At 39.2% G+C, this 13,691-nt stretch overlaps 1 protein-coding gene across 1 annotated transcript; it reads right to left on the reverse strand.

Moving 5' to 3' along the window:
• Window positions 1-289: 289 nt before the first annotated feature.
• Window positions 290-2,095, reverse strand: LOC145392097 (uncharacterized). Its single transcript, XM_080266552.1, has 2 exons — window positions 1,529-2,095; window positions 290-934 (listed from the first exon to the last, which is right to left on the reverse strand). Exons 1-2 carry the CDS (start codon window positions 2,093-2,095, stop codon window positions 290-292), a joined length of 1,212 nt encoding a protein of 403 aa, XP_080122678.1.
• Between the last annotated feature and the right edge of the window lie 11,596 nt (window positions 2,096-13,691).

Consider the following 13,691-nt stretch of genomic DNA (forward strand, 5'->3'; position numbering starts at 1 on the left):
AGATAGATAGATAGATAGATATATAGATAGATAGATAGATATAGATAAATATAGATATTGACTTATATGAGTGACAGCGACCGCTCCTGTGCTACACCCCACCCTGAGGTTGCCAATCAAACACTCACGTCCCGGGTCTCATTCGAACTCCGAACATACCGACCGTACGGTACAGTGAGTGGGCCGACCAAAGTTATCAGCTAGTATACACTTACACTTAAATACATTTCGCAGACCAGTCGAAAAGAAGACGCTATGCTGTGCTCTCAGACAGTAGGCTGTATGATGGCTATGGTGGTGGTGCGGATGGGTCAAACTTAAATCCTGCATTCTTCCAGAGGTTGTCCAGACGGTTCTTGAACAAATTGACTGACACACTTTCGGCAACTTCTGATGGAAGCCCATTCCACATATTGACTATCCGATAGTAGAAGCTATTGCGTTGTACATCGAATACCTCATCAGCAGGACGATGCTGGAATAACTGCCTGTTGTGCTGACGGCTTGGTCTGTCCAGGGGCTTGAAGGATGCCGGGAGTATTTCTCTTTCATAAATGCTGAAGTGCATCCAGAGCTCTATCATGTCCCCTCTATGCCTTCTATATCTCAGTGTTGGTAAATTTAGGTACCTGAGTCTCCCTGGATAGTCAAGATGTCCAAGTCCATCGACCAACTTAGTAACTCTTATTTGTACATGTTCTATCTTGTTTTCTAGGCTCTTGCTGATGGGTGACCAAACGGATTGTGCATATTCCAGGTGGCTACGAACAAAGGCTGTGTATAGGGGTCTGAACATGCTAGGACTGAGGTGGGAGAAGACCCGTCGAATAAGACACATCACTGAGTTCGCCAGCTTAATCTTTCCTAAAATGTGCTCTTCAAATTTCAAGGTTGAGTCCACAATTACACCAAGGTCTTTTTCTGATTCCACATGCTGCAGCTCATATCCACAGATTGTGTAATGGTGGGCTTATATAATATTCTCAAAATCTTCCAGGGAAAGTACTTTACATTTGGATGGGTTAAAATTAAGCAGCCACTTCTCAGACCAAATTTGCATTTTGACTTAGTCATATTGCAGCTCATAAGAGTCCTGACGGCATGTGATTTGTCAGAGAATTTTAGTATCATCCGCAAACAAGTACGAGTTGGATTCTGAAGCCTCAGGGAGGTCATTGATATATATAATAAAGAGGGTGGGCCCCAGGACACTCCCCTGGGGAATACCACTCAGTAGAGGAGCTCTGGATGACCTTACACCATTGACAACGACTGATTGGTGTCTTGCAGTTAGAAAACTATTGATCCAGATGAGAACCCTCCCTCTAATGCTGTAACTCACAAGCTTAGACAGCAGACGACGGTGGAGGACAGTCAAAGGCTTTGGCATAGTCCAAGTATATCACATCAAAAATTCCACCCTTGGCAACAACTTCAGAGCAATGAGCGAGGTAGTGTAGCAACCATGTACAAAACCATATTGTTTGTGGGAGAGGGCATTATTTTCAGATAGGTAATCAATTATTGCCTTGCAAATGATGGATTCAAGAATCTTGCATAGAATTCCTGTAAGACTTATAGGGCGATAGTTAACAGCCAACTTCTTAGACCCTTTCTTGTAGATAGGGGCAACCAGGGCCTCCTTCCAGTCCAGTGGCAGCTCTCCAAATTCAATACTCTTGCGGTACAGGACAGTAATGGGTTCAGCTAAATGGGTGGATAGTTCTTTAATGATTCTGGGATGAATCTCGTCTGGGCCACAGCTTTTACTAATATTAACCGACTCCAGCTTCTTAAGGACACTTGATCTGGATACATGGGGTGTGACAATGCAGTTATGCACCTGTACAGGAAGTTGTGGGGTGGGTCCAATAGGTTCTCTGGTGTATACTGCGGCAAACTGCTTCTGTCGTATCTCCGCCTTCTCCTTATCGTCATGGCATATGATTCCGGGATCCTCTGGATCTGCCAGCAAGGATGCTACTCCAGATTTTGTTTTTAGTTTAGTCTTGGTAAACTTCCAAAATGCCTTAGGCTGAGCCTTGGCTTGCTCTGCAATCCCCCTCTCATATTTCCTTTTAACGTTGCGGCACATTTACTGACATCTGTTTCTCAGTTTTACATACTCAAGTCTGTAGGTTTCTGTATCCCTGTGATACTGGTTATTGTTCCACTTACGATAGGCTTTATTCTTTTTCCTAGTTAAGTGTCTTAGCTCTTCAGATATAGGGAACTCATATTTCCAGTGAGGTTTATTTCCAATTATTGCTGTAGGTATAAATTTTTCTCTCAGTTCCGATAGTTTTTCCTTAATCAATTTCCAGGTTTCTTCTGTATTCAGATTATAGGTGGTTTCTTCAAAATTTAGTAGCCAGTCAGATTCTGCAAGGGCTGCTCTCATGGCATTATAATCACCTTTATTATATAAGAATATTTTCTTCATCTGAGGTACAGATTCTGTATAACAGTGGAATTTGAAAGTCAGCAGTATGTGGTCACTTGATCCAAGAGGCACGAGATATTGAATGTCAGATATCATGTCCACTTCATTGGTTAGAATTAAATCCAAAAGTGAGGGGGTATCGGTTCCCCTGACTCTGGTAGGTTGGTCAACATGTTGGTACAGAAAACAATCTTGGATGGCCCGTATAAACTTTGATAAAAAAAACTGTCCTGGAATAGAGTCTGAGACCTCATAGTTACGAGACGGGTACGCTTCTCTCTGCATCAGGTCCATCTCTGAACAGATTTTATTACAGATTTTATTAAAGATTTTATATTACAGATTTTTTATTAATAACTCGGTATTTCATTTGGTTAAGATTATGCATAATTTTTCTAATTCATCCTAATTTCATAAAAGAAGGTCATGTTATATCTAATGCAACAGAAATTTTCTAAAAGATAATTTGCTCAAATAGCGGGACGTTCTTGTCACAATTTAAAAAGCGGGACAGATGTCCAAAAAGCGGGACTGTCCCGCCTAAAAGGGGGACTCTGGCCACCTTAATAATATCTAAGGTGACCAGAGTCCCGCTTTTTTTACATCTGTCCCACTTATTTAATTGCAACTAAAATGTTCCACTTTTTTTTTAGCAAGTTATCTTATGTGTCTCACTTTTAGAAAATTACTATTACATTAGATATAAGATGATCTTTAATGAAGCTATGATGCTTTAGTGAAATTATGCATAATCCAAACCAAATGAAATACCGAATTATTAATACAGAATCTGTTATACTCACTGACAACTTTGGTCGGCCATTCACCGTACCATACGGTATGTTCGGAGTTTGTCTTAAGACTTAGGTGTTTGATTAGTAGCCTCAGGGTGATATATATATATATATATATATATATATATATATATATATATATATATATATATATATATATATGTATTGCCAGACGCCTAAATCCCGTTTGGGGTGGCCACAAACAAATCGCCTCCAAGTCGCCCTGTCCCCCGCCATTTCACTGCCCTGCTCCCAACTCACACCCCCCTCTCTCATATACCTCTCCACCCCATCCCTCCATCACATCCTCGGCCTCCCCCTCCCTCTTCCCCCCTCCACCTCACTCACATACAATCTCTTCGTCCGTCTTTCACCCTCCATCCTCTCCACATGGCCAAACCACCTCAGTGTGTTCCTCATAACGCTTCCTATCACATCCACATCCACACCACAACGCTCCTTTATATCCTCATTCGTCAGCCTGTCTCTCCACGTGACTCCACAGGCTCCTCTTAAATAACTCATTTCCACTGCTCTCACTCTTGACTTGTGTCCTTCCAACAATGTCCAAGCTTCACTTCCGTAAGTTAGAGTTGGTATCACAATACTGTCATGTAGTAACTTTTTCACTTCCATGCTCACTTCCCTGTTTCTTATCACTACTTTCAAAGAACCAGAAACCTTTCTTCCCTGCTGTACCCTTTCAAGCACTTCACCCTCCAAACCTCCATCCTTACTCATCACACTACCCAAATACTTAAACGTATATATATATATATATATATATATATATATATATATATATATATATATATATATATATATACACTTGACAGTGTCCCGCTTTTAGCCCGGGTATATCTGGTCACTTTAATAATACCGGATGTCCAAAATTAGTTTGATAAAGTAATAAATATGCTGTACCGATATAGCTAGATCTTTTGTTCCGATCTGAAAACGTATATATATATATATATATATATATATATATATATATATATATATATATATATATATATATATATATATATATATATATATATATATATATATATATATATATATATAAATAAATAAATATATATATATATATATATATATATATATATATATATGTATATATATATATATATAAATAAATATATATATATATATATATATATATATATATATATATATATATATATATATATATATATATATATATATATATATATATATATATATATATATATATTTATATATATTGTTACGGAACAGAGAAAGATAATGAACACTTCAAGTGAGAATACTAAAATTCACTACTGTCCCGCAAAGTTCCAGGTTCAAAACAAAAGAGTTAGGTAAAATTACAAGTTAAAGTTTAATGCTCAAACTAACAACAAAACATTCAGGACTCATAAGGATAATGTAATGGCAAAAAACAGGTTAAATATATAGTTAACTGCAATAGCCACTATTAACACGAAATTAGCAAGTGTAAATTTATCAAAGTTAGCCCTGATAAAATGAGAAAACCGGATAATGCTCAGTGAATGCAAGATATATTATTAGATACAAAATAATATTACCACTGGCTGACACTAAACACTCTACATTAATTACAAAAACCTTACCAGGCCTACGAATTAACACCTTATGCTATACAGTACAAGAACAAAATGTAATAACACTTATACTCAAATTACACAGCAGCTAGATGGTTGGAGACTTCCTGAGCACTCACAAAAATAATAACGACTGTACAGGGGAGGACAGAGATGTGAACAAAATGAGGAGTAGATCTAACTGGCAATTAATGCAGAGACTGAGCTCATTTTATAGGGGCCGGCAGAGCTTGATACAACTTGTAAGAAGGACGCGCAAATGAAGCCATAGGGGACAAAGAGTTGACACTCCTGCTTTGAACAACAGAAAGAACGACTTACTCTACTATAAGGAGAGAAGGGGGGGAGTGAGATAGAACACGCTCGTGATCAAACATGCAGCAAACTGTACGTTAGAATTATACAAAGGATGATGAAATCATAGGCTTTGTAACATCTCCCCACAAAAAAAAAAAAAAAAAAATTACAAAGGAAATTTCTTATTACTCTAAAACAATCTGTCTAAAGTCTAGATAAACAATCTGCAATAACATTTTCTTTCCCCTTGACATGTTGTATGTCTAATGAATACTTCTGAAGAAGTAGACTCCATCTTGTCAATCTCTGATTTTTATCTTTAAACTTACTAAGGAATTTCAGTGGGTTATGATCGCTATAAATGACTATGGGGTCAAAACCAGAACACAAATAAAATGAAAAATGCTGAAAACCCAAAATCAAGGCCAAAAGCTCTTTCTCAATAGTTGAGTAGTTCTTTTGAGGTGGAGTGAACTTCTTACTATAATAAGATACAGGGTGTTCAATACCCTGATCATCCTCTTGCAGCAAAACAGCCCCAGCTCCTGTATCACTTGCGTCAACAGCCATCTTAAAAGGCTTAGCAAAATTTGGAGTACCGAGCACTGGCTGACTTAATAGGATAGATTTAAGTTTGCTGAAAGAGGATTCACAGTTATCGGTCCAGACAAATTTAACTCCCTTTTTCAGTAGGTCTGTAAGTGGTGATACAAGAATTGAAAATTTAAGAACAAATCTCCTGTAATAACCTACCATTCCCAAAAATCTTTGTAGCTCTTTCCTACTTTTAGGTCTGGGAAGATCACTTATAACCTGAACCTTAGCTCCTGGTGGTGCAACGTGTCCATCACCAATTACGTACCCAAGGTACTGAACTTTAGCTTGAACAAACTCACACTTTGATAAATTAGCTACAAGATTAGCCTGAACCAAACGCTCAAGAAATTTACTGACATGGCATAGGTGATCTTTCCAGTTGTCACTGAAGATTAATACATCATCAATATAAACAACACACCCTGCCAAACCCTCTGTTACAATATTCATGAGCTTCTGAAATGTGGCTGGTGCATTCTTCATACCATATGGCATTACAGAACATACAAAAGTCTTTCCTAGTGCTACAAAACATGACATCTCCCTAGCACGTTCAGTCATAGGTACTTGCCAGTATCCCTTTAACAAATCAAACTTACTTATGTACCTAGCCCTTCCGATCTTGTCTATGCAATCTTCCACACGAGGGAGAGGGTAAGTGTCTGTTTTGGTTATCTGATTAACACGTCTGTAGTCGATGCACAGCCGCTGTGACCCACCTGGCTTAGGGACTAGAGTGACAGGAGAACTCCACTCGCTCTGACAGGGCTCAATCATCTTGTGGTCCAACAGGTAGCCAAGCTCCTTCTGGATGAGAGGAACTTTCACTGGGTTCACACGGTAAGGAGGCAGTTTAATTGGCTTTGCGTCTCCAACATCGACATCATGCATCAACACAGTGGTTCTTCCTGGAGTGGCACGGAACACTTGCGGGTACTCCTGCAGTAATGCCAAAAACTCCTGCCTTTCCTCGGGAGCTAGATGAGAGAGCTTAGTCTGGAGATCATTCATGATATCAGGATTCTTCCCCCAAACTATCACTCAGGCTCATGCTCCATGGGAGAACTACACTTGCAGACTCGGGTGGAACAGCTACAGTGCAGACTGGGTTATTTTCGTCCCGCCTGTGATATAGCTTTAGCATGTTGATGTGACAAAGTTGCTTGTTCTTTCTACGATCTGGTGTGGCGATGACAGAGTTGACATCACTGAGTTTCTTCTCCACGAAATAAGGACCACTAAACTTGGCTTGAAGAGGTTGCCCATGCACAGGTAGCAGAATCAAAACCTGATCTCCTGGCTGAAAGTGGCGTAACCTGGACTTCTTATCATACCAAGTCTTCATCTTCTCCTGAGCAGCTCCTAAATTCTCTCTCACAAGCTGAAAAGCAGTGGACAGCCGTTTTTTGAACTTCATCACATACTCCAGCATGTTGACGTCATCTTCCTCCGACAGCCAGCATTCCTTGAGTAGCTTAAGGGGTCCTCTTACTTCATGGCCAAACAGTAGTTCAAAGGGTGATAAGCCCAGTGATTCATTTGGAGATTCTCTTGCGGCAAATACAACGAATGGAAGACCTTTATCCCAGTCTTTCTGATGTTCCAAACAGTATTTCTTGAGCATCGATTTGAGTGTTTGATGATATCTCTCCAACGCTCGTTGGGTCTGGGGATGGTAAGCTGAAGACGTGATCTGGGTGATGCCCAACTCTTTCAGAGACTGCTTGAAAGCATTTGACATGAAATTACTTCCCCAGTCTGACTGTACCTCCTTGGGCAGACCAAACTTTGTGAAGAACTCTAGCATTTCCTTAACCACGTTCTTTGCTGAGATATTTCTAAGTGGAAAGGCTTCAGGATAACGAGTAGCCATATCAATCAGGGTCAACACATAAGAAAATCCTGAAGAAGTCTTAGGAAGAGGGCCCACAATATCCACCAAAACACGGGTGAATGGCGCCTCAAAAGGAGGAATGGGAACTAGAGGTGCAACCACTTCGGTCTGATTACACTTCCCCACAACTTGACAGGTGTGACAAGACTTACAATACCAGGAAACATCTCTGAAGATACCTGGCCAGTAGAAGTGTTTCAAAATGCGTGCCACAGTCTTCCTCACTCCAAGGTGTCCTGCCAAACTGGAATCATGAGCCACTCTAATGATATCTTGCCTACAAACACGAGGGATGACAACTTGATGTACAACCTCCCATTCACAGTCGGCTGATGCTGTTGGGGGTGTCCACTTTCTCATAAGTACTCCCGACTTTATATAATAACAAGTAGAAGCACCAGCTGACTCTTCCTCACTGCAAACAGAGTTAGCTAGACCTTTCAACTCAGGGTCAGCAACCTGCAACTCAACCAACTCTTGACGAGACAAATTATCAACACTACGGTGTTCTGCCTCATCTGGTGAGTGGTCCAAATTAGCAAGAAAAGTGTCAGCTAGGATAACATCATCATCATCATTATCCTCTAAATCACCAGTAACTTTAGACTTAGCCCTAGTGACAGCACATGCAGAGAACACATCAGGGATATCACAGTCCTGGGTCGCAGTCACTGGTTCACTAGACAACTGAGGAGCTGGACACACTTGACTTCCACCAATATCATTTCCAAGTAAGAAAGTTACACCTGACATTAGGAGTGTCTCAACCAACCCAACCATAACGGAACCATTAACAAAACCAGACTCTAAATTCACTCTGCACAGAGGGACAGAGAAGTAATTATTCCCTACACCTTGTAAGATTACAGTTTCATCAGAGGAATTAACATTAGAGCCTAGAACACTGGTCAGCATAAGGGAGTGGCAAGCACTTGTATCACGATATATTTTAACTGATTTCCTGTCATTATTGTCCAGAGGACTGACAAAACCATCAGACAGGAAATTAGCACATGAACTCTTGAGCATGTCACCCACGTTACTGTTCAAAAGAGGAGCTTCATCATGAGAATTTAATTTACCCCTCAAAGCAGGTTCAGTTAACTCGGTTAAAGAATTCTGGGAACTCTCAAGGGTGGACACTAGACCAATTGACTGAATATTTAAAGACTCCTTTTTGTTCACATCACGCTGTCTCCTGAAACATTTCTCCGTAGTATGACCAAGCTTACTACAATAAGTACATTTACTTTTCTGAAATCTAGAGGTGGAGCTGGTATTTACTTCCTGTTACCTGTACTCTGAGTAGAGGCAACGTACTTACTCTCAGCTTTCCTTTTTTCTTTAGAATATCTCTTGTAAGTGAGAACATATTCATCAGCTAAAACTGCAGCATCACACAAATCTATTCTTCTCTAATCAAGATATAGGCTTACATCTTTATTAATACACCTTTTGAAGTCCTCCAGCAAAATCATCTGCTTAAATTTATCAGAATCAGAATTTACATTCTTAGAATTTAACCACTGCTCTAACAGATCTTCTTTGATTTTTGCATACACAACATGGGATTGCTTATCTTGCTTATAAGTTGTCCTAAATTTTGCTCTATAGGCTTCAGGAACAAGCTCATAGGCCTTAAGAATCAAGCTCTTAACTACATCATAATTATCAGATTGATCCTGAGGCAAAGATGCATAAGTTACTTGAGCTTTACCGGTGAGAACAGTTTGAAGTAGTACTGGCCAATACTTTTTGGGCCAATTAAAACCTGTAGCTACCCTCTCAAACAACTGAAAATACTTTGTTAAATCAGATTCATTAAAAGGAGGGACAAGTTTAACATTTTTAGCCACATCAAAATCATCAGAGCTAGATGATCCAGTTCCACCTTGTTTCATGCGATATTCATGGTCTGCCTGAATCCTAGCAATTTCAACTTGTGCCTCAGCCTCCTTAGCACGAGCCTGAAACTCAGCCTCCTTAGCTTTTGCCTGAAACTCAGCCTAATTAGCACGAGCCTCCTGCAGGGCTAGCTGTAACTTAGCTATTTCAATCTGCGTTTGCTCATTTGGAGGAGTTACATTAAACAAGCTTTCATTAATCATGTCAACAATTTGATCTTTAGAATGATGAGAGCGAACAGCAATTCCCAATTGTTAAGCAACAAGCTTAAGTTCATTCTTTGTTCTGTTTTCTACATCACACACTGTTTGCACATTTGACAATAAATCTTTGGCTTCATCAAGCGTAGTAATAGCAGACATCATGAATAAATCACAGTCACAAAATATCAAGCAATATCCTTATGATAATATCCTGATAAGAGGTCGCCAAATTTATGTTACGGAACAGAGAAAGATAATGAACACTTCAAGTGAGAATACTAAAAATTACTACTGTCCCACAAAGTTCCAGGTTCAAAACAAAAAAGTTAGGTAAAATTACAAGTTAAAGTATAATGCTCAAACTAACAACAAAACATTCAGGAATCATAAGGATAATGTAATGGCAAAAAACAGGTTAAATATATGGTTAACTGCAATAGCCTCTATTAACACGAAATTAGCAAGTGTAAATTTATCTAAGTCAGCCATGATAAAATGAGAAAACCGGATAATGCTCAGTGAATGCAAGATATATTATTACAGATACAAAATATTATTACCACTGGCTGACAGTAAACACTCTACATTAATTACAAAAACCTTACCAGGCCTACGAATTAACACCTTATGCTATACAGTACAAGAACAAAATGTAATAACACTTATACTGAAATTACACAACAGCTAGATGGTTGGAGACTTCCTGAGCACTCACAAAAATAATAACAACTGTACAGGGGAGGACAGAGATGTGAACAAAATGAGGACAGATCTATGTGGCAGTTAATGCAGAGACTGAGCTCATTATATAGGGGCCGGCAGAGCTTGACAGAACTTGTAAGAGGGACGCGCAAATGAAGTCATAGGGGACAAAGAGTTGACACTCCTGCTTTGAACAACAGAAAGAACGACTTACTCTACTATAAGGGGAGAAGGGGGGAGTGAGGTAGAACACGCTCGTGATCAAACATGCAGCATACTGTACGTTAGAATTATACAAAGGATGATGAAATCATAGGCTTTGTAACAATATATATATATATATATATATATATATATATATATATATATATATATATATATATTGTTACGGAATAGAGAAAACTGTCCCGCAAAGTTCCAGTTTCAAAACAAAAGAGTTAGATAAAATTACAAGTTAAAGTTTAATGCACAAACTAACAACAAAACATTCAGGACTCATAAGGATAATGTAATGGCAAAAAACAGGTTAAATATATGGTTAACTGCAATAGCCTCTATTAACACGAAATTAGCAAGAGTAAATTTACCTAAGTCAGCCCTGATAAAATGAAAATACACTGGGTAATGCTCAGTTAATGCAAGATAAATTATTACAGATACAAACTATTATTAATGATGGCTGACAACAAGTACCCTACATAAATTGCAAAAACCTCACTAGGCCCACAAATTAACACCTTACGCCACACAGTACAAGGAAAAATGCGATAACAGTTATACGCAAATTACACAGCTGCTAGATGGTTGGAGACTTCCTGAGAACTCACAATAATAACTGTACAGGGGAATACAGAGATGTGAACAAAATGAGGAGTAGATCTAAGTGACAATGATGCAGAGACTGAGCTCATTATATAGGGGCCAGCAGAGCTTGATACAACTTGTAAGAAGGACGTGCAAATGAAGCCATGGGGACAAAGAGTTGACAATCCCGCTCTGAACAACAGAAAGGACGACTTACTCTACTATAAGGGGAGAAGGGGGGGACTGAGGCAGAACACGCTCGTGATCAAACATGCAGCATACTGTGCGTTAAAATTACACAAAGGATGATGAAATCATAGGCTATGTAACACCTCCCTACAAAGAAAAAGAAATTTAGAAAGGAAATTTCTTATTACTCTAAAACAATCTGTCTAAAGTCTAGATAAACAATCTGCAATAACATTTTCTTTCCCCTTGACATGTTGTATGTCTAATGAATACTCCTGAAGAAGTAGACTCCATCTTGTCAATCTCTGATTTTTATCTTTAAACTTACTAAGGAATTTCAGTGGGTTATGATCGCTATAAATGACTATGGGATCAAAACCAGAACATAAATAAAATGAAAAATGCTGTAAACCCAAAATCAAGGCTAAAAGCTCTTTCTCAATAGTTGAGTAGTTCTTTTGAGATGGAGTGAACTTCTTACTGTAATAAGATACAGGGTGTTCAAAACATGAGATCTCCCTAGCACGTTCAGTCATAGGTACTTGCCAGTATCCCTTTAACAAATCAAACTTACTTATGTACCTTTTTTTTTTTTTTTTTTTTTAATAACAGAACGGAGGAAGGAAAAACAAATGGGGAAAAAAAAAAAAATCCATACACCAGACTACTGGTGTCCTCCATTCATAAAATATCTGTAAGAGTTAGACTTGAACAGTTGTGGGTTGAAATTTGAGGAAAACAACTCTGGGGAAGCGAGTTCCAGAGAGATGCAGTTCGGGGAATGAAAGAATTCTGATAGGCAGAAGTTCTCCAATATGGTTGAGTGACATTCCAGTCATGAGCGCTACTAGATGCCCGTGTAGCACGAGGAAAGGCATGGAGAGGCGGCACCATGGACGCAACCTCGTCTGAGCACTTGCCAAAAAAAATCTGTAAAATAATGCAAGGGAGGCAACATTCCTTCTTACTTGCAGGGGAGGTAGTTTATATGTAATGGCAGGGTTGTTAATAATTCTAACAGCTTTATTCTGAATTTTGTCCAGTTGTCTCAATGCAACCTCTCCACAACCATTCCACAAGGGTGAGCAATATTCAAGCTGAGAGCGCACATGACTCTTATAAATTATAGTTAACTGCTCATCGGTGAAGAAGTTACGGACTCTGTACAATAATCCAAGTTTCTTTGAGGCGGTTTTAGCAAGTGATCTGACATGAGAGGTCCAGTTGAGGGCACTGTTAAGTGAGACACCAAGAATTTCAATACTTTTGGAGATGGGAATATTAGTAGCACTGAAGGTAATGTAAGAATCTGGCAATATCTGTCTATTAGTAAACTGTATATATTTAGTTTTACTAGCATTAAAAGAGACAAGGTTGTTTTGTCCCCATTCACTGATTGTAGCTAGATCTTGATTTATGGAGATGGCTGTACTGAGTTGAGAGGTAGAGATATTAGACTTTGTAAATGGATGTCTGAGTGAGAATGAACTGTACCCCCTCCACAATATGTCTACCCCCGATGTATATATGTCCCCCCCCCAATGCATACATGCCCCCACTAAATTTGCTAGGTCAGCATGCTTTCCCATGGTCGTGACGGGATTGGATATTGTAAGAGAGGTGCTGGTAAGCCGGTTGATCCTTTGTGGCGGTGGCAGGAGAGGCAAGAGTCAATGTGGGCATTGATATCGCGGCGCATGGTTGGCCAATAGTATTTGAGACGTGCTTGGCGCAAGCATCGGTCTTTACCTGGATGGGAAGCTTGAGGAGTATTATGAACAATATGAAGAACCTTTGGTATCAGGGCAGTGGGGACAACAAGTTGGCGTACTTCGCGATTGGGCATATCTTTGCCTGTTAGCAGTGTTTTCCTGTACAAGAGATCATCATCTAGCATGAACTTATCTAGTGATACTGGCAGAACTATGTAGTGTTGAGTCATCTGCATATGAGTGAACTGGATTGTGAGTGACAGATAAGAGATCATTAATATGAACCATAAATAGGGTTGGCGCCAGAACTGATCCCTGCGGCACGCCGGCGTTAATTGAGTGGAAATTCGAATATACATCATCTACTTTCACTCTTATTTTCCTGTCACTAAGATAAGAAGAAATCAAAGGAACAAAAGACGTTAGTCCATAGCAAGGGAGTTTGGACAGCAGGGAACGGTGCCATACTCTGTCGAAAGCTTTAGAGATATCAAGAGCTACTGCATGAGTTTCTCCAAAAAGATCAATTGATTGATGGATGGTA

Source organism: Coenobita brevimanus, chromosome 21, assembly GCF_032717465.1.
Source record: "Coenobita brevimanus isolate Jiangsu-jjx chromosome 21, ASM3271746v2, whole genome shotgun sequence".
Classification (NCBI taxonomy): domain Eukaryota; kingdom Metazoa; phylum Arthropoda; class Malacostraca; order Decapoda; family Coenobitidae; genus Coenobita; species Coenobita brevimanus.

Coding starts and splice junctions, on each gene's coding strand:
- LOC145392097 (XM_080266552.1), bottom strand. CDS start 2,095: ATGTGCCGCAACGTTAAAAGGAAATATGAGAGGGGGATTGCAGAGCAA. Junction 935..1,528: donor TTGAATCCATCATTTGCAAG/GCAATAATTGAT, acceptor TATGAGCTGCAG/CATGTGGAATCAGAAAAAGA.